At 38.5% G+C, this 17029-nt stretch overlaps 1 protein-coding gene across 4 annotated transcripts in view; it reads left to right on the forward strand.

Annotated features, from left to right (window-relative positions):
• The window catches only part of CCDC15 (coiled-coil domain containing 15), a 93535-nt gene that overhangs the window by 19143 nt on the left and 57363 nt on the right, over positions 1-17029 (forward strand). For 2 of the 4 annotated variants that reach the window (XM_062197261.1, XM_062197260.1), the window contains exons 5-11: positions 333-446; positions 5420-5539; positions 9427-9546; positions 9786-10661; positions 11877-11999; positions 14435-14557; positions 15317-15391. In XM_062197261.1, coding sequence (XP_062053245.1) covers positions 333-446; positions 5420-5539; positions 9427-9546; positions 9786-10661; positions 11877-11999; positions 14435-14557; positions 15317-15391 — 1551 coding nt within the window. The remainder of the gene's footprint in view (positions 1-332; positions 447-5419; positions 5540-9426; positions 9547-9785; positions 10662-11876; positions 12000-14434; positions 14558-15316; positions 15392-17029) is intronic. The other 2 variants (XM_062197263.1, XM_062197262.1) reach the window with 2 other exon arrangements.

The following is a 17029-nucleotide window of genomic DNA, read 5'->3' on the forward strand; positions in this document are numbered from 1 at the left end:
CTGCTCAATGATTCCCAAGTATGTTAATTCAAACTTTCAGTTCTGATATTTTTGTGTATGTACTTAATATAAAATATATATGAGAAAAACAGTTTTAAATAACAGCTTTTAAATCAAGTTCTTAAGTGCAGTCTCTTAGAAAAATAATGATAATAATGTTGTAAAACACTCAGCAGATCAAAGTCTTCTTTGCAAGTAATCCTCTTGTCTTAGGCCTGGCTTTTTTTTTTTTTTAATAACAGGGACCTGTTTTCTTGTTGGAACATTGAGTACTTTTGATATTAAGACTCTAACTTGTTTTTGTTTGCTTTTTTTTCCCCTTTCGCTGGCAGCTTAGTCAAACCATGAAACTGGCACGTCAAAGGCTGGCATCCTTTAAAACTGTGACTAAAGAAAAGGCATCAGTGTTTACAGATGATAAAAGGAAAAGCAGTCTCACTCAAGAGGTAAATTAATTTCTAGTACACTGCTTTAAAAATACTGATAAATTTTATTTATATCTCACTATATAATTAAATAGTAAAGTGATTAGAAATAACCTTAATATTCAATAGTCAGGAATGCTTGAGTAACTCATTAAATATCCATATACGGGCATTCTAGAAGATAATGTGTTTTCAAAGACAAGGGAAAGTGTCCCTATTGTAAAGTGAAAAAAGCAGGGTACAAATTGATATTATTATATGATCAGAATTTTAAAAATTTATATATGTATATTCACTTAACAGATATTTATGGAATACCTATGATTACCAGACATTGTACTAGAAGTAGGACTTAGTAGTAGTACAAAGATAAATAAAGATTCCCTAAGGAGCTTCTGTGATAGTGAGGACATATATAATAATCATGCAAATAAATCATAGAATTTAATTTCAAGTGATAAGTACAGTGGAGAAAAATAAATAAAATGAAGAAATGAGGAGAAAATGCTACATGCGTAGACAAAAGCCTGATAGAAATTGTAAAAGAGATTCATACCAACTATTTCTCGATATTATTGTAGGTGATTTTTATTTTCTTCTCTTTATTGTTAAAATTTTCAATAATTACATATTTTACTTTCTAATCAGGAAAGAAACCAATGCTATTACTTTTAAAAATCAAAGAAGTTATTTTGATTCAAAATGTAAGGTTAGAATGAGTAATCGGAGCCTAACTGTGGAGCTAGGCTATTTAAGTCTACACTTGTAAAATGACATTGTTGATGTGCCTGTTTATTTTAGAATTCATAAATTTGGATGCCAAATTCACGTGCTTTCCTGTGTTCACTTAATTTTGGCATTAATTTCAAGTTTTGATAGGCAGTATCTAGTAAAATAGACCACTAATCTTTTTTACTTTATTATCTTTTTGCCATCATCACCTGGCTTTTATTCAGTTCTTTCACAGTTTTATTTCCTAATTGGTATATTCTTTTACATTATCCTGGATTATATTCTTGTACAGTCATGTGTTGCTGAACAAGGGGGAGATATTCTGAGAAATGTATCCTTGAGATATTTTGTCAGTATGCATATATCATATAGTGTACCTACACAAACTAACAGGGCTACTAAGTCTCTAGGTGGTAATAATTTCATGGGACCTCTGTTGTATATGTGGTCTGTTGGTGATTGACATGTTGTTATGCAGTACTGACTATATTTTAATATTTTTCCTTAAGTATCTCAACATTTTTTTCTTTAGGTATCTCAACATTTGTCTCTTTATATGCTTACAAGTTGGTTGAATACCAAACTATAATAATATCTCTCTTCAATAATAATTAAGAATTATATAAATTTTAAAAAAATAAGTGGGCATGGTATATGTCCACAATATCTATCCCAACCTATCCTAAATGCATTCAGTGTGGTTGCCTTTTTGTAGCATTGTCTTACTGTGGATCTTGAGATGGAATTTCTTTTAGACTTAAATTTTTCTCAATAATTTCCACACCCGCTATGAATTTTGCAGTTCTATAGTTTGGGCTATTAGACTGACTCTAAGAATGAGGTGATTGGACACTTTCTAAATAAACCAGGACAAAAAGGGTTATCAGAGGCTAGTGACTGATATTTTTATTGTTTGGAACATACTCAGACCTTTCCGATTGGTGTTTTTCCAGAAAGAGTACTATTCACAGGTCTAACTGAAGTAATTATCCAGTAGAAGGGAGGATTAACTCTAAGAGAACATCCTTGTATAAACCAGTTTTTTACGTCACAGGTGCCATTTAAGTGTAATTTATTATTGTTATGATGATAATAATGAATTCAAGTTGACTGCTTGCTTCCACAGAATATAGTGGTGTATTTTTTTGTGTAACATAGCAGAACTAAATCTCTTTAATTAGGAATAATGTAAGAAATTAGTGAAATTTTTCTTATCAGTTAGATCAAGTATTTCCTCAAATCTGAACAGTTTTATGCCCTCTCAGTTTTGTGAAGTAGGAATCTGCCAATCAGAAAGAATAGTTGATAACCCAGCTGAGCCCTGATTTCATTTCTTTGTTAGACTTTAGTGACATTAGGATCTATCTGGTTGTTATTGTTGTTCCAGATTTGGAGATATAAGTAGAACATATACTTGTTTTTTTGTTGTTTTTTTTTCCCCCAAAGAAATCTTTTATTTAATGAGTACAAATTTCATAAGTACAACTTTAGGAATATAGTGATTCTTCCCATCATACCCACCCTCCTACCCTCACTCCCACCTCATCTCCTCCTCCCTTTCCCATTCCCAGTCCCATTCTCTTCTCTCTCTCTCTTTTTTTAAAGATTTATGTTATTTATTTGAAAGACAGAGTTACAGAGAGGTAGAGACAGAGAGAGAGAGGTCTTCCATCTGATGGTTCACTCCCCAGATGGCCGCAACAGCTGGAGCTGCGCTGATCTGAAGCCAGGAGCCAGGAGCTTCCTCTGAGTCTCCCCGACGTGGGTGCAGGGGCCCAAGGACTTGGGCCATCTTCTACTGCTTTCCCAGGCCATAGTAGAGAGCTGGATCAGAAGAGGAGCAGCTGGGACTAGAACTGGCACCCATATGGGATGCCGGCGCTGCAGGCGGAGGATTAACCTACTGTGCCACAGCGCTGGCCCCCTCCCCTGCATTCTCTTTTAAGGAAAAAAAAATACAAAACAAAAAAACTTGTTCCTTGACAGTCAAGACAAAGACTTCGCGTCTCAAGGTGTCAGTTTCACTTCTACAGATTTCCTTTTAGGCGCTCTATTAGTTATCACAGATTAGGGAGAACATATGGTATTTGTCCCTTTGGGACTGGCTTATTTCACTAAGTATGATGTTTTCCAGATTCATCCATTTTGTTGCAAATGACTGGATTTAACTTTTTTCTACTGGGTAGTAGTCCATAGAGTACATATCCCATAATTTCTTTATCCAGTCTTCAGTTGACGGGCATTTAGGTTGATTCCATGTCTTAGCTATTGTGAATTGAGCTGCAATAAACATGGGGGTACAGATAACTCTTTTATTTGCTGATTTCACTTCCTTTGGCCAAATTCCCAGGAGTGGGATGGCTGGGTCATATGGTAGGTCTGTATTCAGATTTCCGAGGTATCTCCAAACTAATTTCCATAGTGGTTTTACTAGCTTACATTCCCACCAACAGTGGATTAGGGTACCTTTTTCCCCACATCCTCACCAGCTTTTGTTGTTGATTTCTGTATGAAAGCCATTCTAACTGGGGTGAGGTGAAACCTCATTGTGGTTTTGATTTGCATTTCCCTGATGGCTAGTGATCCTGAATATTTTTTCATGTGTCTGTTGGCCATTTGGATTTTCTCTTTTGTAAAATGTCTGTCTAAGTCCTTGGCCCATTTCTTAAGTGGGTTGTTTGTTTTGTTGTTGTGGAGTTTCTTGATCTCTTTACATATTCTGGTTATTAATCATTTATCAGTTGCATTGTTTGCAAATAATTTCTCCCATTCTGTTGGTTGCCCCTTAACTTTGCTGAGTGTTCTTTTACAGAAAGAAGCTTCTCTAGTTGATGTAATCCCATTTGTTGATTTTGGCTTTGATTGCATGTGCCTATGGGGTCTTTTCCAAGTCTTTGCCTGTGCCAATGTCTTGTAGGGTTTCTCCAATGTTCTCTAATAATTGGATGGTATCAGATTGTAGATTTAGGTCTTTAATCCATTTTGAATGGATTTTTGTATAAGGTGTAAGGAGGGGTCCTGCTTCATACTTCTGGTTTTCCCAGCACCATTTGTTGAAGAGACTGTCCTTACTTCAGGGATTGGTTTTAGCTCCTTTGTCAAATGTAAGTTGGTTGTAGATGCTTGGATTGATTTCTGGCATTAGAACATATACTTGTATACTTGTTTACCCTCTGTCAGTTGTCTGAACTAAGATCATAAGTCTTATAAAATTGTTATTGGCTAGAGTAGTAGCAAGTTGTTATTTATAAAGTTTATGTATTCTCCTACCAGTCTTTTTCTTCCTGTATGTTTGACATGTGGTTGATTGACTGTACGTTTGAACTAGAATTCACTATTTTTAATTCTTAATTCTTAGTTTTAAAAAAATTTATTTATTTGAAAGAATTCCAAAGAGAGGGAGAGAGAGAGAGAGAGAGAGAGAGAGAGAGAGAGAGAGAGATATCTTCCATCTGCTGGTTCACTCCCCAAATGGCCATAATGTCTGGAGCTGAGTCAATCCAAAGCCAGGAGCCAGGAGCATCTTTCTGGTCTTGCAAATGGGTACAGGGACCCAAGGACTTGGGCCTCCTCTGCTTTTCCAGGCACATTAGCAGGGAGCTGGATAGGAAGTGGAGTAGCCAGGACTTGAACCTGCACCAATGTGGGATGCCAATGCTGCAGGCTGGGGCTTTAACCCTCTGAGCCACAGTGCCAGCCCCCAGTTCTTCTTTTTTTTAATTTGAAAGTTAAAGAGAGAGAGAGAGATTGGTTGATCGATCTTTCATCAGCTGGTTCACTCCCCAGATGCCCTCAACAGAGGCTGGGTCAGGTTGAGGAAAGGAGTCTGGAGCTCCATCTGGGATCTCCCACATGGGCGGCAGGGATCCATACTTGACCCATCACCTGCTGCTTCCCACGGTATACATTATCAGGAAGCTGGAATTGGAAGCAGATCTGGGACTTGGACTGAGGCACTCCCATGTCAGTTTTGGGTATCACAAGTGTTATCTTAACCACTATGCCAAATGGCTACCCTTCTTTATTCTTTAAAAATACTAGCATAACTTGTGGGCTGATGCTGTGGCCTAGCAGGTAAAGCTACTGCCTGCAGTGCCAGCATCTCTTGTGGGTGCTGGTTTGAGTCCTGGCTGCTCTACTTCTGATCCAAAAATACTAGCATAACTTACTAAGATCAGATATTTCACAAAAACTCAGCTTAGTATCATGAGAATATTGCTTTCCTTACATCATTTATATATTTGTATTGATTTTTCCCCCAGAAAGCACTTTCTAGGAAACCAGCATTCATCAGGATAAATATAGGAAGAGGAGAGTTCTCTCTTAAGGGCCATCAAGATCTTTTAACTACTGTACATTATGAGAACTGTATGGAAGATCAGGTAGGGAAATGCAAAGGGTAAAGGGGAAAAACAGTGGTTTGTTAGAACTATCCGCAGCTATTTTAGGATAGAATTAAGGGTTAGGATTATAATGTGTAGTATTTATATTTTTAGCCAGCTTTATTGAGATGTACTTCATAAATCATACAATTCAAATGGTGCATTCAAAGTGTACAGTTGAGTGGTTTCCTAGTATATTCACAGGGTTATGTGACTGTCACAACAATTTAATTTGGAGCATTCTCTTCACTCTTAAAACAAACCCCCATCCCCATTAATGGTCACTTCCCATTCTTACCTGCGCCTAACTCAGTCCTAAGCAACAACTAATTTGACATTTTAAAAGATTTATTTATATATTTGAAGAGGAGAGTGATATAGAACACACACACACAGACACACACACACACAGAGAAAGATATCTTCTATCTGCTGATTCACTCTTCAAATGATCTTAATGGCCAGGCTGAAGCTAAGGGCCTGGAGCTCCATCCAGGTGTTTCACGTGGGTGTTAAGGGCCTAAGCACTTGGCCATCCTCCACTGCTTTCCCAGGCTCATTAGCAGGGAACTGGTTTGGAGGCAGAACACCCAGGAACCAAACTGGTTCTGTGATCCAGAATGCCAGAATGCTGGCATTACAGGCAGCAACCAAGCTCTCTGCACCACAACATCAGCTCCTACTTTTTGTCTTTATAGATTTCCCTATTCTGGGCATTTCAAATAAATGGAATTGTGTGATATGTGGCATTTTGTGACTAGTTTCTTTTTAACTCTGCATTTTTTCAAAGTTCACCTGCATTGTAGCATGCATCAGTACTTTCATTCCTCTTATTGTCAAATAATATTTCAATGTATACCACATTTGGTTTATTCACTCATTATTTGGTGGACATTTGGGTAAGTTCCACTTCTTGGGTTTTATGAATAATTGTGTTGTGAGTAATTGTGCATACATTTATGTATGGATATTTACTTTTCTTGAGTAGATACATAGGAGTAAAACTGCTGGGCCACTCTACGTTTAACATTTTGAGAAACCGTTAACCTGTATTCCTCTACCAATATATGATGATTCTGTTTTCCCCACATCCTCTTTAACATGTTATTGTTGATCTTTTGATTATAGCTATCCTTGGTATTTCATTGTGCTTTTGATGTGCATTTTGCTGATGGCTAATGATGTTCATATTTTTTCTTATACTTATTGCTCAGTTTTACCTCTTGTGGAGGAAGTACCTATTTAAATACTTTGCCTGAGGCTGGCACTGTGGCACAGTAGGTTAATCCTCTGCCTGCAGTGCCAACATTGAAGATGGGTGCTGGTTCTAGTCGTGGCTGCTCCTCTTTCTGTTCCAGCTCTCTGCTTTGGCCTGGGAAAGCAGTAGAAGATGGCTCAAGTGCTTGAGCCCCTGCACTCACATGGGAGACCCAGAAGAAGCTCTAGGCTCCTGGCTTCGGATTGGCTCAGCTTCAGCTGTTGTGGCCATTTGGGGAGTGAACCAGTGGATGGAAGACCTTTTTCACTGTCTGTAACTCTACCTCTCAAATAAATAAATAAGAATCTTTAAAAAATTATTTTAAAAAATTCTTTGCCTGTGGATTTTTTTTTAGTTGTGTCATTTGTCTTTTTTTTTTTTTTCAAGATTTTATTTATTTATCTGAAAGAGTTACAAACAGAGAAGGGGAGAGACAGAAAGGTCCTCCATCCACTGGGCCGATCTAAAGTCAGGAGCCAGGAGCTTTCTCTGGGTTTCTCACGTTGGTGCGGGGGCCCTGGCACCTGGGCAGTTCTCCACTGCTTTCTCAGGCCATAGCAGAGAGCTGGGTCAGAAGTTGAGCAGCCAGGATACAAACTGACACCCATATGGGATGCTGGCCCTACAGGCGGAGGCTTAGCCTACTATGCCACAGTGCTGGCCCCTATGTGTGTGTTTGTTTGTTTGTTTTAAAATACTGAGTTGTAGGTATTCTTTATATGTTATGAATAACAAGTCCCTTACTAGATTGAGTTACATATATTTCTCCCATTCTGTGGGTTGTCATCTTATTTTATTAATGGTATCATTTACAACACAAATCTTTTAATTTTGGTGTAAATTTATTTTCTTTTTCTTTTGTTGCTTATACTTTTAGGGAAGTATCTACTAACCACTGATTAACCCATAGTCATGAAGTTTTATTCTGATGTGTTCAAGAATTTTACAGTTTTAGTTCTAACTTTTAGGTCTATGATCCATTTTGAGTTAATTTTTATTTAAGGGGTGAAGAAGTGTTTCAATTTAATTCATTTACATGTTGGTATTCAGTTATCCTAGCACTATTTCTTGAAAAGACTGATCTTTCGCCATTGAGTAATCTTAATACCCTATTAAAAATAAAGTGATTAGAAATCTAGTTTGTTCTGAATTCCCAGTTATATTTTATTGATCTCTATGTCTGTTCTGCTAATATCACACTGTCTTAATTACTGTAGGTTTGAAGTAAGTTTTTTTTTATTATTATTATTTTATTTTATTTTTTGACAGGTAGAGTGGATAGTGTGTGAGAGAGAGACAGAGAGAAAGGTCTTCCTTTTTGCCGTTGGTTCACCCTCCAATGACTGCTGTGGCCGGCGTGCTGCGGCCGGCACACCGCGCTGATCCAAAGGCAGGAGCCAGGTGCTTCTCCTGGTCTCCCATGCGGGTCCAGGGCCCAAGGACTTGGGCCATCTTCCACTGCACTCCTGGGCCATAGCAGAGAGCAGGCCTGGAAGAGGGGCAACCGGGGCAGAATCCGGCGCCCCGAGCGGGACTAGAACCTGGTGTGCCAGCGCCGCAAGGCGGAGGATTAGCCTATTGAGCTGCTGCGCCGGCCTTGAAGTAAGTTTTTTTTTTTAAAAAAAGATTTTATTTATTTATTTGAGAGGTAGAGTTACAGACAGTGAGAGGGAGAGACAGAGAGAAAGGTCTTCCTTCTGTTGGTTCACTCCCCAGATGGCTGCAACGACTGGAGCTGCACTGATCTGAAGCCAGAAGCCAGGAGCTTCCTCTGGGTCTCCCTTGTGGGTGCAGGGGCCCAAGCACTTGGGCCATCCTCTACTGCCTTCCCAGGCTGAATAGTATTCCACTGTGTTTATATATCACATTTTCTTTATCCATTCATCTGATGATGGACACCTTGATTGATTTCATATCTTGGCTATTGTGAATAGTGCTGTGATAAACATAGTAGAGCAGATGTCATCTCTTTGGTACAGTGATTTCACATCTTTTTGGATATATGTTGGATCATATGGCAGTTCTATTTCTAGTTTTTGAAGAAATCTCTATATTGTTTTCTATAGTGTCTGTACTAATTTACATTCCCACCAACAGTGTGTAAGAGTTTATCTACATCCTCACCAGCATTTGTTACTTTCTGTCTTTTAGATAATAACCATTCTGACAAGATTGAAATGATATCTCATTGGGGTTTTGATTTGCATTTCACTGATGGCTAGTGGTATTGAGCCTTTTTTCATGTCTTTTGTATTTTATGAATGTTTTACTTTTAAGGGTCCTTTCACATGAATTTCTTGATTAGGTTATTAATTTCTGCAACAAAGCCAGCTGGCATTTTAACTCAATCAAATTTGGGAGCTATTGCCATCTTAACAGTATTGTCTCCCAATCCATGATTCTCAGATCTCTTTTCATGTATTTAGGTCTTTAATTTTTTTCAACAGTGTTTTATAGTTTTCAGCTTGCAGTCTGTCACTGTAAACGTTTAATTCTACTTGACTATGCTATCCTGATAAAATTATATTAGCAGTATCCTGAAGCCTAGGATTGTATTATAATCACATTGTTTCTACCTGTAATAATTACTTTTGCTGTTTTTTTAAAGTTGTTTTTGTATTTTCTTTAGGAACTTGACTATGAGGAAATTTCATCTGTTTTAACAAATGAGGAAGGAGGAGACTTATTTCAGGGGGATCAACAGGATCTCCTTTCTGAAGAAAATGATGTGTGTTTCAGTAAAGTTCAGGTAAAACAAGGAGAAAAAGTAAACTCGTTGTGATTTGGATTAAGGATTGCTGATACTGTTGTACTGGTTTTGGGTTGTAAATGTAAGGTTCTGTTAAATTGGGCAAAGATTATAATTTTACATTTTATTTTGGTGATTTCTTTGACTGCATTATTAAGATTATTTAAGGAATCTTGTGTTAAGCCTAGAATGTTGCTGTTGTGTAACATTCTTTACTTAATGTTTATGTTTACTTTTAGAAAGTAAAATTCAAAAATCCCTTATCTGTTGTATTGGAAGAGGAAAAGCAAATGCCATTATATCTTCAGGGCTTTCAACATATTCTTCCAGAAGCCCAGGATCATCTTCCAGAAGCCCAATGTGATCTTCCAGAATCCCAGAGTGATTTGACAGAAGTCCACAGTGTTGACTTGGAAGCTCAGAGTGTTGAGCCTAGTGTTCAGGCTGTTGAATTTCAAGTTCAGCCTGTTGAGCTGGAATGCCAGACTGTTGAGCTAGAAGGCCAGGATATTCAGACAGATACTCAGGATAATATGTTGAAAGCCCAGAGTGTTGAGCTAGAAGACGAGAGTACTGAGTTGGAAGCCCAGAATTTTTTACCCCCAAACCAGGCTTTTCTACCCAAAGACCAGAACACTCTACCTGGATATCAGGACCAAGATTTTGTACATGAAGAAGACAAAGATATACTACCTAACGATCATAATGTTCTACCTAACTGTCAGGACCAGAATTTTCTGCCTAAAGACAAAGATCTTCTACCCAAAAAGCTGTGTGTTCTCCCCAAAGACCAGAATATTCTCAAATGTCAGAACCAGGATTTTCTGCCCAAAGACCGAAGTGTTTTCTCCAAGGGTCAGGATATTTTACACAAATGTCCAGACAAAGATTTTCTACCCAGAGACCAATGTGTTCTCCCCAAAGAACAGACTGTTTTACCTAACTATCAGGACCAGAACTTTCTACCTAAAGACCAGAATTTTCCATTCAGAGACCAGCATGTTCTCCCCAATAACCAGAATATTCCATCCAATTATCAGGACCAGGATTTTCTCCTTGAAGACCAGAATACTTTACCCAAAGGTCAGAAGCAGGAATTTCTGCCCAAATACCAGGTAAATTAGAGTGGTAAGGAGATACAACAAGAAGAAATAAGCTACTTTTGCTTGTGGAGTACGATTTACAAGAACTGTGTTATAGCTGACTTGGAGATTTGTAGTTGGGAAATAGTTTCCTGATTGATTTCTCTATAATCTAGGATTTTTGGTAAGTGTTGAAGTATTATCAGCAGTACATTTCCCCTATTTGACAATTTTTTTTTGACAGGCAGAGGTAGAGAGAGAGAGAGAGAGAGAGAGAGACAGAGAGAAAGGTCTTTCTTCCATTGGTTCACCCCCCCAAATGGCTGCTACGGCTGGCGCGCTGTGCTGATCCGAAGCCAGGAGCCAGGTGCTTCCCCCTGGTCTCCCATGCGGGTGCAGGGCCCAAGCACTTGGGCCATCCTCCACTGCCTTCCTGGGCCACAGCAGAGAGCTGGACAGGAAGAGGAGCAACCGGGACAGAATCCGGTGCCCTAACCTGGACTAGAACCCGGGGTGCCGGCACCGCAGGCGGAGGATTAGCCTAGTGAGCCACGGCGCCAGTCTTGACAATTTATTTTTTTTTTAATTTTCTTTATTAGGAAAAATGTTTCTGGCAGCCATCATCTGCTCTGACAGCTGAAAGATGGAAAAAGGAGAGGCTCACAAGCACCAAATAGATTCCAAGGCCCGTCCTCCACCAGATATCAGTTAGAACATAAGGAAGAAGGGATCAACAGGAAGTAAATTACCTAGGGCTGTGGTTGGACTTTTCAGGAATATAATTTTTTATTATTCCATAAGATGCCCAATTTTTTTCTGACCTCAGTTAACTACAGAATTTTCCTTAAATCCTAAAGTCTTAGTTAGCCTGTAATTCTTAGCTTAATAAGTGATATTTTTTGGAAAACAAACTTGAAGCAGCTGGCATTAATTTTGATAGGTTGCAGAGGGAGGGAAGTGCATCTTTTGGATGTCCATTGGGATTTTTTTATGCAGGCTTTTTCAGGGGCAAAGTAGAACAGAAAAAGGCCAGGAAATTAGTAGGAATTGAATTGTTTAGGGTTTAATTTGGAGCTTACAAAGATTACTCTTAGCTAAACTTTAGAACTGACAAAAAGTAAGACTTTCTATTTTATTCCATAATATTTCATATCATTCTGAGTTTTAAAAAATGCTCTCAACAGAGCCTAGGATGTTATCATGTTACTCCTACCAGACAATTTATAGTTTGTGTTTTTTCTTTTTTAGAAAGTACGCTTTAAGGAGCCATACTCTGATAGGACAAATGGGAAAGGGAGAGAAGACTTTTCTCTGGTGGACTATCAGTATCAGTCTCCTAAACTGCAAATCCAGGACTTCATCAGAGATCAGGTAGAGCAGAATAAAAAGAGATGAAGAATCAGGAAATAAAGTAACTGGGTTTTGTAAGTTCTCACTAACTGGTAATTTTGGTATCATTTTGCATATTTTAAAATTATTAATTATTCTAAAATTAATATTTTGAGAGCCCTTGCTGACTATTTAGACAAGAATTCTAAATACCAGCTCAAATGAAGCAGGTGACATGGTAAGGTTTAACATTTGTTTAGAGAGTGAGAGAAATACACAGGAATGTAAGGACTTTATTTGAGAGAGAGGGTGATCAGAAAAATAAACTGGAAATTTCATACCAGGCAAAAAGCAGATCAGGGCCTACATGCAAGAGTTCACAGGCTGGAGCCATGCAGAGAAAACCATGCAGGCAATAATGACCGCAAAATAGTGTAGCACACGAGCAAAACAGGGATGGGCCCAGGTTGCTCCATGCCTTTTATTTGCTTCCAAAAGGGAAGTGGTTACATAGTTTCATTAACAGGTACGTGTATACAGGTGGGATCAGGTAGGGATGGCTCTAGCTTGTGAGCCAAATCCTGTCTGCCTATATAAATTTGAGTGATAGAATCAGAAACTTTGGAGTAATATAAAAATATTATATCTTTGATTCTTTCCAACATTAGTGGGAAAGTAGTTTTAAGTCCTATTAAAACAGGAGCTCTAAGAAACAATGACCTGATCAGCTCTTGTCCTGACTCTAGATGTACAATGTAATACTTTATCCTTTTTAGTATTTGTTGTTGTTGTTGTTGTTCTAGTACTAGTGGTTGAACTCTGTAATTAACACACAGTTATTCTTAGGTGTTTAAATTTTAACTGAAAAGTGATCCCTGTTAAATTTAAGAGTGGAAAAAGAGAGGGAGGAGATGTACAATTTGGGACATGCTCAATCGGACTTGCCGCAAATGGTGGAGTTAGAAATGTGCCAGGGGATTCCGACACAATCCCATCAAGGTGGCATGTACCAATGCCATCGCACTAGTCCAAGTGATCAATTTCAGCTCACAATTGATGGCTCTGATAGGTCTAAGAGTCAAAGGGATCACACAAACAAGACAAGTGTCTGCTAATGCTAACTGATAGAATCAAAAAGGGAGAGAAGGATCCAACATGGGAAGTGGGATACACAGCAGACTCATAGAATGGCAGATGTCCTAAACAACACTCTGGCCTCAGAATCAGCCCTTAAGGCATTCGGATCTGGCTGAAGAGCCCATGAGAGTATTGTAGGCATGGAAAGCCAAGATACCATGGAAAAAAAAAAAAAGACCTAAATGAAAGATCTCAGTGAGATCCCAGTGGAAAGAACGGGGCCATCAAAGAAGGAGGTACCTTTCTCCGAAGGGAGGAGAGAACTTCCACTTTGACTATGACCCTATCAGAATAAGACCAAAGTCAGCGAACCCTAAAGGCTTCCATAGCCCTGACAACTCATGACTAGAGCCTAGGGAGATTACTGACGCCATGAACAGGAGTGTCAGATTGTTAAGTCAGCAACAGGAGTCACTGTGTACTTACACCCCATGTGGGATCTGTCTTTAATGTGTTGTCTAATGTGCAGTGATGCTATAACTAGTACTGAAACAGTATTTTTACACTTTGTGTTTCTGTGTGGGTACAAACTGATGAGGTCTTTACTAATTATATACTGAATCGATCTTCTGTATATAAAGATAATTGGAAATGAAAAAAAACAACCTGGTGTTAAATTGGAAACGGCATAGAAAATTAATTAATTTAAAAAAATATTATGTAGGATCTCTGTCTTTAATGTGCTGTACACTGTTATTTAATGCTATAACTAGTACTCCAACGGTAGTTTTTTCACTTTGTGTTGCTATATGCGGCAAACTGTTGAAATCGTTACCTAATATATACTAAACTGATCTTCTGTATATAAAGAGAATTGAAAATGAATCTTTTGATGTGAATGGAAGGAGAGAGGGAGCGGGAAAGGGGAGAGTTGTGGGCGGGAGGGAAGTTATGGGAGGGGGGAAGCCATTGTAACCCATAAGCTGCACTTTGGAAATTTATATTCATTAAATGAAAGTTTAATAAATGAAAAAAAAAACAAAAAACAAAAAAACAGGAGCTCTGCTTCAGGAAGGATGGGCACAGATTGTTAAACCCTAAGCAATTCATTTCCTGCTTGTCTCTCCCCTTTTCTTTTCACCCTTGCAACTGATGATACAAAAGACTCTGATCTAATGGTCTATATGAATGAAATCAGTTGTGTCACTCATGAGGTTAACATACCACATTCATGTCTATTGAGTTGGGCTAAAACTATAGCATCCTCACTCATATCAAAATGTATCAGAATATTCTTACCTGGTACCACTTCCTAGGGGTTCTCACTGAAGCCTACAATATTATGATTAGTATATTGCCCTGGTTAAATAATTTGCTTTCTGTTTTTATTGTTCCTTTAGAACATGTTTCCCAAACAACCCTCATATTTTATGAGAGAAGAGAAGGTGAGAGAGGAGCTGCCTCTTGGGTATCATCAGCATGTTCCACCTAAAGTTCAGCAACAAGCCTCCCCTAGAGAACAGGTAGAGCTGAATATGGTAGAAAGACTATATATTTTCTAAAAGAGCAGCAAGATTAAATTACTTAAGACTGGGGCCAGAGCTTGTCAAGTTAGCTTGTATGTGGAATACATAGAATTAAGGCCTCCAGAGTTAGATTAAAAGCAAAATGTCTTTACGTTGTTTCAAAATGTGCCAGGATAATCTGTGATTTGCTTTAAACTGTTGAGTTAGATGAAAAAGCAAAATGGGACTGGGCATTTAACCTAGTAGTTGGGTTTCTTGTGTCCTGTGTTGGAGTATCTGGGTTGATTCCTGGCTCTGGCGTCTGATTCAGGCTTCCTGCTAATGCAGACTCCAGGGGAGGTGGGGGGCGGCAAAAATAATGCATAAGTAGTTGGGTTCCTGCCACCCATATGGGAGACCTGGATTGAGTTCTCAGCTCCCAGCTTCAGCCCTGGCTGGCCCCAGCTATTGTGAGGATATGGGGAGTAAACCAGCAGATATTAACTCACTCTCTCTGTCCCTCTGCCTCTCAAATAAATAGATAATCTTAAATAAAAAAGACAGTGTTGAAGCTGAGTGATGGATATCTTGGGATTTATTATGGTATTTTTCTCCTTTGATGAATGTTTGAAAATTTTTATTTTAAGCACAAATACCCCAATTATGTTCTATTATCTTCATCTATTATCATTAATCTGGGATTGTCACTGAAGTCTATAATATTGTTACTAGCTCATGATTTCTGTCCAATTGGTTTATATTTTGTTGTTCTTTTAGAACAAGTATATCAAACAACCCTCATCTTTTGAGAAATGGGAGATTGCAAGAGAAATTGTTTCAGGAGTGCCTTTGGTATGTTTCCCCAATGTATCGGGTTGTAGATTTAAGTTTTTCATCCATTTTGAGTAACTTTTTGTGTAAGGTGTAAGGTAGAGGTCTAGTTTCATAATTTTGCATGTGGAGATCCAGTCCCCAGCACCATTTGTTTAAGAGACTGTCCTTGCTCGAGGGATTGGTTTTAGCTCCTTTGTTGAAGATAAGTTGGTTATAGATATGTGAATTGATTTCTGGAGTTTCTGTCTGTTTCATTGGTCTACCCGTCTGTCAACCCAGAATACTGTACCCTGTAAAGTTCACATTTATGAATGAAGGTGAAAGAAAGACCTTTCATAACAAACAGAAATTAAAAGAATTTGTCACCACAAAAAGATGCTTAAGGATGTGCTACACACAGAAACACAAAAAGATAGCCATCACTATAAAAGAATGAAAGCAGAATATCCCCCAGTAAAAGTACAAAAGAAATCCAAAGTAAACAATCAGAATATTTATGGAAAAATGGCAAGGCAAAGTTGTTACTTATCAATAGTCACCTTGAATATAAATAGCCTCAACTCTCCAGTTAAAAGACACAGACTGGCCAATGGATTAAAAAACAAGACCCATCTATTTGCTGCCTAAAAGGAACACATCTCACCAACAAATACACACAGACTGAAAGTGAAAGGTTGGAGAAATATATTCCATGCTATGGAAAGCAAAAAAAGGCAGGTGTTGCCATCCTAACATCAGACAAAATACACTTTAACACAGACCCTGTTCAAAAAGACAAAGAAGGGCACTATGTAATGATTAAGGGATCAATTCAACAGGAAGATGTGACTATAATAAAAGTATATGCACCCAATTACAGGGTGCCTGAATATTTAAAACAAATATTAATGGAACTAAAGGGAGAGATAGACTCCAATACAATAGTAATGGGAGACTTCAGTACCCCACTTTGATCAATAGACAGATCAACTAGACAGCAAATCAACAAGGAAACAACAGAGCTAATTAACACTATGGACCAAATGGACCTAACTGATATCTACAGAATGTTTTACCCCACAGTTGCAGAATACTTATTCTTCTCACCAGTGCATGGAACTTTCTCTAGGATAGATCAGATTCTAGGCCATAAAGCAAGTCTCAGCAAATTCAAAAAAAATCAGACTCCTGCCATGCATCTTCTCTGAGCACAATGGAATGAAGTTGGAAATCAATAACTTGGGAATCTCTAGAACATATAGAGACTGAACAACATGTTCCTCAATGAACAGCAGGTTGGGTTATAGAAGAAATGAAAAGAGAAGTAAAAAAAATTCTGGAAGTGAATGAAGATGATAATACATCATATCAAAACTTACAGGATATAACAAAAGCAGTGTTAAAAGGGAAATTTAGGGGCCGATGCTGTGGTGCAGTAGGTTAATCCTCCGCCTGCAGTGCCAGCATCCCATATGGGCGCCAGTTCTAGTCCCAGCTGCCCCTCTTCCAATCCAGCTCTCTGCTGTGGTCTGGGAAAGCAGTAGAAGATGGCCCAAGTCCTTGGGCCCCTGCACCCACATGGGAGACCGGGAAGAGGCACCTGGCTCCTGGCTTCGGATTGGCACAGCTCCGGCCATTGTGGCCATCTGGGGAAGACCTTTCTCTCTGTCTCTTCCT

The sequence above is a fragment of the Lepus europaeus genome, chromosome 7, assembly GCF_033115175.1.
Source record: "Lepus europaeus isolate LE1 chromosome 7, mLepTim1.pri, whole genome shotgun sequence".
Lineage (NCBI taxonomy): Eukaryota > Metazoa > Chordata > Mammalia > Lagomorpha > Leporidae > Lepus > Lepus europaeus.